The following is an 8,170-nucleotide window of genomic DNA, read 5'->3' on the forward strand; positions in this document are numbered from 1 at the left end:
TATTGTTGGCTATTGCTACAAATATACCCCAGCGACTTAACACTGCTTTTGTGCTGCAGGGTCACATATTATTATTATTATCTTATGTAAGTCTGATAGGCTCACAGTTGTTGGGTGTCAGTGCCAGAAAGCGTCTGGTGTTCTCCATCTCGTTGCTGCTCATGCTGAGACTCGCGGTCTGTAACGTGTGTCAGTGTTAGTAAAGCACACAGACGTCTGTATGAAGCGCTGATGTGTTTGATGCACAGACGGACCTGAAGCTCCTGCCAGAGTCTCTGATGCTGCTGCTTTCCTCTCTGCTTCACCTCTCTCTCCGCTGACGCCTTGAGAGCCAGAACCCGGTCCAGTCTCTTCATTTTCTTTATGGCTTCTCTCAACTCCGGATCTTCATTTTCTTCATCGGACTCTTCTGTGAAATAATCAGTAGAGCACTTAGGAGATCAGAAATGCCCTGCACTCAAGACCAGCTCAGACATAAGACGTACCCGCGCTGGTCTGAGCTAGTTTATGCAGGTTTAGTGACACCATGTTCTCAACAGCAAAAATGGGTTATGTTTCATTTTTCAAAAATTTGGTGTAAAAACTATTTTCACTCTAAAATTGCTAGTAAATTTCACAAACGATTACAAAGAAACGACATGTAACACTGAACTAAACCTGAACTTTTGAAGTAGAAAGAATGAAATAGGCCTAGTATTTTCTAATAAAACATTTAATCATATTTGCTTTATTTACAACTTCAAAAATATTTTTTTACAGTGTACTCTTTGGCGATTTTATTTAATTATTTTGCTTTTTTTTGTTGTTGTTTTTTTGGTGTTGGTTGGTATTTAGTGACGGGATGCAACATTTGTCCAAAACCTGATATATTAATGTGAGAAATTAGAAAATTATTCCAGCTAGTTGATAAGGCAACAGTTCTCATTTTTATTTAGTTTAACTTGTACTAAAATAACTAAAAATAATAATTAATAAATTAAAAACTGATAATAAAAAATTTAAAAAAAAGTTATAAAACCTATATAGACACATCTAAACATTTAAATAATAAAGTTACAAAAACTAACTAAAATTTTATATAATTAAATTAATTTATATATTTGATCAAATAAAATCTAATTAAAAATATTAACAAAAGCTATAATAGCATCTCAATGACACTGACTTGAACTAAAATAACTACAAAAAAAAAGGAACTATGTCGACATATTTACAAAATAAAAACATAAATGACAAAAATGCACTACAGAATTATTCAAACTTTAACGAAGATACATTCAACTGAAAAATATCAAAGAGATGATACTTTAAAACCCCTTAACTGCCAACTGTGGGACGCTTGGCGCTCTTTTAGTTGTTGTCCTTTTTCTCTATCAAATGTTTTAGTAATCATCATAAATTGTATATAATTTGAAAGCTTAGAAGCCCAAGAGTCATCCTGTGAAACCCATTTTGAAATCGGACATTGTGTTACCATGGAAATAGTATTTTAAAATATTTTGGCGGTCTCCTCCCCCTTAGTGGGCGGTGTCAAGTGTCATATTACAAAATGCATTACGGTCTTTTAGAATCAAACCTTTTTATAATCTTGACAAAAAACATATCACTGGAAAGAGTCTCAGGATTCCATATTTGGTGATTACTTTGAGATAGCAATATTGACAGAGAAATCTAGACATTTGTGACAGAAAAATGCATTTAAAAAAAGTTTGGATGGCACCCGGTGGCTGTTTGTGGTATAACGCCCTAAATAAAATCTCACAGAGGAACCTACATTTTTTTCATATCAACTTCAAATTTGGAACATAACTTATTTAGACATAAGGCTTTAATTTTATACCAATTTTATAGTAAATTTCACAAACGATTACAAAGAAACGACATGTAACACTGAACTAAACCTGAACTTTTGAAGTAGAAAGAATGAAATAGGCCTAGTATTTTCTAATAAAACATTTAATCATATTTGCTTTATTTACAACTTCAAAAATATTTTTTTACAGTGTACTCTTTGGCGATTTTATTTAATTATTTTGCTTTTTTTTGTTGTTGTTTTTTTGGTGTTGGTTGGTATTTAGTGACGGGATGCAACATTTGTCCAAAACCTGATATATTAATGTGAGAAATTAGAAAATTATTCCAGCTAGTTGATAAGGCAACATTTCTCATTTTTATTTAGTTTAACTTGTACTAAAATAACTAAAAATAATAATTAATAAATAAAAAACTGATAATAAAAAAATTTAAAAAAAAGTTATAAAACCTATATAGACATATCTAAACATTTAAATAACAAAGTTACAAAAACTAACTAAAATTTTATATAATTAAATTAATTTATATATTTGATCAAATAAAATCGAATTCAAAATATTAACAAAAGCTATAATAGCATCTCAATGACACTGACTTGAACTAAAATAACTACAAAAAAAAAGGAACTATGTCGACATATTTACAAAATAAAAACATAAATGACAAAAATGCACTACAGAATTATTCAAACTTTAACGAAGATACATTCAACTGAAAAATATCAAAGAGATGATACTTTAAAACCCCTTAACTGCCACCTGTGGGACGCTTGGCGCTCTTTTAGTTGTTGTCCTTTTTCTCTATCAAATGTTTTAGTAATCATCATAAATTGTATATAATTTGAAAGCTTAGAAGCCCAAGAGTCATCCTGTGAAACCCATTTTGAAATCGGACATTGTGTTACCATGGAAATAGTATTTTAAAATATTTTGGCGGTCTCCTCCCCCTTAGTGGGCGGTGTCAAGTGTCATATTACAAAATGCATTACGGTCTTTTAGAATCAAACCTTTTTATAATCTTGACAAAAAACATATCACTGGAAAGAGTCTCAGGATTCCATATTTGGTGATTACTTTGAGATAGCAATATTGACAGAGAAATCTAGACATTTGTGACAGAAAAATGCATTTAAAAAAAGTTTGGATGGCACCCGGTGGCTGTTTGTGGTATAACGCCCTAAATAAAATCTCACAGGAACCTACATTTTTTTCATATCAACTTCAAATTTGGAACATAACTTAATTAGACACAAGGCTTTAATTTTATACCAATTTTAGAGTAAAACCTGTTATGTAAAATATTTATTATAAATAAAATTAATATAGTGCATTTTATTTACAGTAAATTTAAACTTCTATAACTTTTTGATACTTTGATTTTTTGAAAAAAATCCACTTTTGCAATAATCTGCTGATTTTCTTCTTTAGGGTTAGGGCTAGGTTAGGGTTACAAAATATCTTAGGTTAGATCTGTATTCCAAAGTGTTCATAAATTACAACAATTTAAGTTTGGATTTTTTTTTTTTAAATGGCGGGTGACAGTTAAGGGGTTAATCTTGAGATGAAAGCAGCTCTTTCAGAAGAGAAGCCAGTTATTGTTCTCTGTCCAGCCGCTCATGTTTACCTTGATCCGAGCTGTTTTCTGCGGTTAGATCAGTCCTCTCATGTGCGCTGAACCTGTGAACCTGCTTTAGGAGACAGCCAGCCGTTAGTTCTCTCCGTCTGCAGACGCTCGGATGAAGAGATGAAGGAGTTTCTCTACCTCTGAGTGTGTGACGTCAGGACTGAGCACCTCCAGAGATCTGCCACCATCTCGACCCGGTCTTCTGATCTCACTGGAGGCCGGGCGAGAAATATCAGCCAGAAAACCCTTTGTGATGTCCATCCGGTCCACAGACACTGGAACACAGCAGAAGATGACCCTCACAGAGACACAAACCCGCTCTTCTGTTGTGTGGTTTCAAGTCAAGTCACGTTTATTTAGTGCGTCTCATTATGCACGTCGCTCCAGAACAGCTTTACAGAAAATCATATCTTAACATCTTCATGCCCTATAGTCGCATTTATCAGATTAGAGCTGAGCGATGATTTAGATACAGTATATCTCAACATGAGTGTATTATATGCACGTATAAAACAATATATATAATTTATATATAATATAAATGGGCGATGATATAGCTATACAGTCCAAATATAATGCCTGTGAGTATTACGGTACTATTATTATGGCAAGCCGTTTTGACTTTTAATCAGGATATGCATTTTTGACATCAACAATTCAGTTTTCACTAGTTAAAATGATTATGAATTGTTGATATCATGAATTAATGTTTAACTGGTGCAAATGTAATTCCTAAAATCAACAATCAGCATTTCCATGAGTAAAAATAGCATTTATAACATCAATAAAGTAGCATTTTAACTACTGAAAACTTAATCGTTTTATAGTTGAAATGGTACTCCTTGATATATTTTTGATATCACAAATTATGTAAAATTATTGCCAAGTGAACTAATGCACACACAATTACAGATATCAAGAATTACAATTTTTACACATTTTTACAATGACTATATTGACGCTGAATAAACACGCAAAAAAACAAAAAACAAAACCCTGACCTACTGAAAATTGTATTCCTGGTATAAAAAATTATCAATTTAGCTAGTGAAAATGTAATTGTTAATATCAAAAATTCATATCCTGGGAATGATGTCAAAACTATTACTATAAATACTACATATACTACTAATAGTGTAATAAAACTGATCAAAACACAAGAAACAGTCACTTACAGTCTTACATGTTTCTATATGTTTCATACTTTCGCTAATCATGTGATTCATAATTAAAGGGGTCATGAAATGTATGACAGGTCAATAATATACTATAAAAACATCCTGGAAGTTTCAGAACTCAAAATTTTCGCATTAGTTTAAGAACTAATGTGGTTTTTTTTTTAGCACAGCAGCTTTTAGATATTGTTTTGCTTTTTGTTATAAGTCAGAAATGACAAGGAGGCAGGTGGGCGTGGTTTTCAGATTATGACGCGGGTCGCTCTGTCTCTATAGAAAATAAAGAGCCTACTACGTCTAAATTATGATGGGTTTTGATATAAGATCACACTACTATTATAAGTGAACCTCTGAGAACATTATAAAATAATTTTAAAAAAAAACTTGATGATGATGTCAGACCTTGATCAGTGAGCAGCTTCTCCGCGCCGCAGCTCTCCTCAAGAGAAGCCTCTGGATCCTGAACAACAGATGATTACAGCACGCTGACTGAAGCTTGTTTGAGTGTGAGTGTATGAGTATGAGTATGAAGTGTATTACTGACCGCTCGTGCTGTGATGAGCTCCACGGAACGACACACATCACCCGCAGAAACCTCCATAACAGCCACAACAGCACATTTACACGCACTTACAGCGTGTGCTGACCTACTATCTCCAATAAATCATGCCTGGATATATATATTACAGTAAATTAGAGTCTCACACGTCGAACTTCTCTCTGTTTGAAGGAGTTCTTCGCTTGTTTACGCTGACCGCGCTGCTGTATCCAGGGACGCCAGACTCCCGGATGTAACGTCAGTAACTGACCGAATCCCCTCAGGAAACTGATATTATAGTACCATAATACTCACAGAAATATAATAACACATTTTTTTCAACAGCGTTAAAATATGCATTTTGGTGCGATGTTGCTGTTATTCGAGATGCTTAATATAATAATTTAATTAAAAATAAAACACCGTCAAAGCCGACTATCTATCTACTAAAAATCTATCTACTTCACTATACCTTCATCCTTTAACAGAAGAGAGATATAACAACCAACCAACCAAAAAAAAAAAAAGGAATATAATAACACCTTTTTTTTTCAACAGCATTAAAATATGCATTTTGGTGCGATGTTGCTCTTATACCCTTATTCCATTCATTTGTCTCAGTATTTAATTTGTCGTGATTTATATTTGTCATAATTGCCTTTAATTACGTGTTTATTGTTCGAAAGTAGAGCCTACGTTGCAAAAAAAATAATGCGAATACAGTTATTATTGTTGTTCAGTGTGACGAAAATTACGCTGTATTGATGTGCGCATGCCCAGTAGTTTTTGCGAGTGGGCGGGGCTTGATCAGCGCTGCGTACGTGACGCGTGCGTGCGTGCGCTGAGTGGGCGGGGCGCTGCGCTGGTAAACAAACAGATGCCATGTTGGTTGCGTAGAGATGAAGACGTGCGGAACATTATGGAGAGAGATTTCTGCTCTTTAACAGATTCTGAGGAGCTGCAGAGCTTCATCTCACACTCGGACAGGTGAACGACACACACACACACTCACACACACACACTGCTTCACTAACACAGACGCGCTATATCAACAACACGACTGACTCACAAGTGCAGAAATGTTCATTATGTCAATTAATCAACTGCACATTTGTTGACTAGAATACAAATGAATGAGTTGTGCTTTATCATCCAGATTTCTGATAACCTTTTAAACGTCATAAACGCTGAACATTAGCTCATTGCTGTAAGTGTTGGTTTCAAACGTGTTAAATTGTAATGTTTAGATAATTTTTTGTCATTTACTTAAAGTAATACACTACAGGTGAATGTCGGGTAAAGATTTTAACTAATATGCATCACCATACGCTTCTCAGCTGATTAATCACTGTACAAAAACACAGTAGTTTGCGTCACAAGGTGTCGAAAATGTTATGTTTAAATCAAAACCAAAAATCAAACAGGAACTTAAAACCTAACTTTATGTAATCTTCAGATTTCTGTTCTGTAAATGTATGCAAATGAGTGCATATGTAATTATATTATGGAGTCTTGTTTTTGCCATGGGATAAAAAGAACATTTTTTCTATATCCCAGACTTTTTTTCTCTTAATTCTTCGATATAAACGCAGAATAATTAGATATAAATTAAGAATTGCAAGATATAAATGCAGAATTGTGAGATGAAAAGTACCATTTGTTGACTAGAATACAAATGAATGAGTTGTGCTTTATCATCCAGATTTCTGATAACCTTTTAAACGTCATAAACGCTGAACATTAGCTCATTGCTGTAAGTGTTGGTTTCAAACGTGTTAAATTGTAATGTTTAGATAATTTTTTGTCATTTACTTAAAGTAATACACTACAGGTGAATGTCGGGTAAAGATTTTAACTAATATGCATCACCATACGCTTCTCAGCTGATTAATCACTGTACAAAAACACAGTAGTTTGCGTCACAAGGTGTCGAAAATGTTATGTTTAAATCAAAACCAAAAATCAAACAGGAACTTAAAACCTAACTTTATGTAATCTTCATATTTCTGTTCTGTAAATGTATGCAAATGAGTGCATATGTAATTATATTAACGCTTCATTTGCATACATTTACAGAACAGAAATCTGAAGATTACATAAAGTTAGGTTTTAAGTTCCTGTTTGATTTTGTTTACATATTAAATTAAATGTATTTCCAGAAGGGATTTTTATTTAATCACTTCATAAATAAGAAAATTATGGAGTCTTGTTTTTGCCATGGGATAAAAAGAAAATTTTTTCTATATCCCAGACTTTTTTTCTCTTAATTCTTCGATATAAACGCAGAATAATTAGATATAAATTAAGAATTGCAAGATATAAATGCAGAATTGTGAGATGAAAAGTACAAAAAAAAAAACTTACCTTTTTATTTGTTTTTTATTTCATGGTGGAAACCAAAAAAAGAAAAACTGAGATGTAAACTCAGAATTAAAAAAGTGCAATTATCTTTAAAAAAAAATGTTATACTGTGGCAGAAACAGGTATTCATATAAACAGACAGAAAACAAACACATTTTCATGTTTTTAGAAGTAAAATGTTTTATAAATCAGTGTGAATGAAATATGAACAAAGCTTCAGAATTTAGAGAGTTATAAATAGTGATCGACCGATATTGATATTTTATAACCGATACCAATTACTTGCATGTTTATGTGCCCGATAACCGATATGCAGAACCGATATCTATTTACTGTTATAAAGTAAATAAATGACTGAGTGAAGTAAGAACATACTTCACTTTGGTTTTTCCTCTTTTTAGTCATCTTAAAATTTCCATAGAGTTGTATCTATTTAGATGTTTATTAGCGAAATAATGGCTATATAGTAAATGTTAATACAATTTAGGGTGTTTTAGACTAATGATGAGCAAATATACAACAGCGAGAGAATTAAATTCAGCGCTTTTATTTCCAACATGCGCTTATTCATGGCTGTATTATTTAATTAATGCAAAGTTATGTCTTTATTGGGAGAGGACTTGACGGAGAAATGGATATTTCTTCGAGCCAATCTGCA

The 8,170-nt window shown here is 32.9% G+C and overlaps 2 protein-coding genes across 2 annotated transcripts in view; one reads left to right on the forward strand and one right to left on the reverse strand.

The window, feature by feature from the left end:
- Positions 1-5,396, reverse strand: part of fsip1 (fibrous sheath interacting protein 1) — a 29,721-nt gene extending 24,325 nt beyond the window's left edge. The window contains exons 1-6 of the mRNA XM_016557362.1: positions 5,158-5,396; positions 5,016-5,073; positions 3,577-3,713; positions 3,439-3,502; positions 255-409; positions 106-178 (exon numbers count right to left, since the gene is read on the reverse strand). Of these exons, the coding sequence (XP_016412848.1) occupies positions 106-178; positions 255-409; positions 3,439-3,502; positions 3,577-3,713; positions 5,016-5,073; positions 5,158-5,214 (544 nt within the window). The 5' untranslated portion in view covers positions 5,215-5,396. The remainder of the gene's footprint in view (positions 1-105; positions 179-254; positions 410-3,438; positions 3,503-3,576; positions 3,714-5,015; positions 5,074-5,157) is intronic.
- Positions 5,397-5,945: 549 nt separating this feature from the next.
- Positions 5,946-8,170, forward strand: part of dorip1 (dopamine receptor interacting protein 1) — a 7,756-nt gene continuing 5,531 nt past the window's right edge. Inside the window, exon 1 of the mRNA XM_016557355.1 lies at positions 5,946-6,138. Coding sequence (XP_016412841.1) covers positions 6,029-6,138 — 110 coding nt within the window. The 5' untranslated portion in view covers positions 5,946-6,028. The remainder of the gene's footprint in view (positions 6,139-8,170) is intronic.

The sequence above is a fragment of the Sinocyclocheilus rhinocerous genome, unplaced genomic scaffold (genome assembly GCF_001515625.1).
Source record: "Sinocyclocheilus rhinocerous isolate Xijiao unplaced genomic scaffold, SAMN03320098_v1.1 scaffold1068, whole genome shotgun sequence".
Classification (NCBI taxonomy): Eukaryota; Metazoa; Chordata; class Actinopteri; order Cypriniformes; family Cyprinidae; genus Sinocyclocheilus; species Sinocyclocheilus rhinocerous.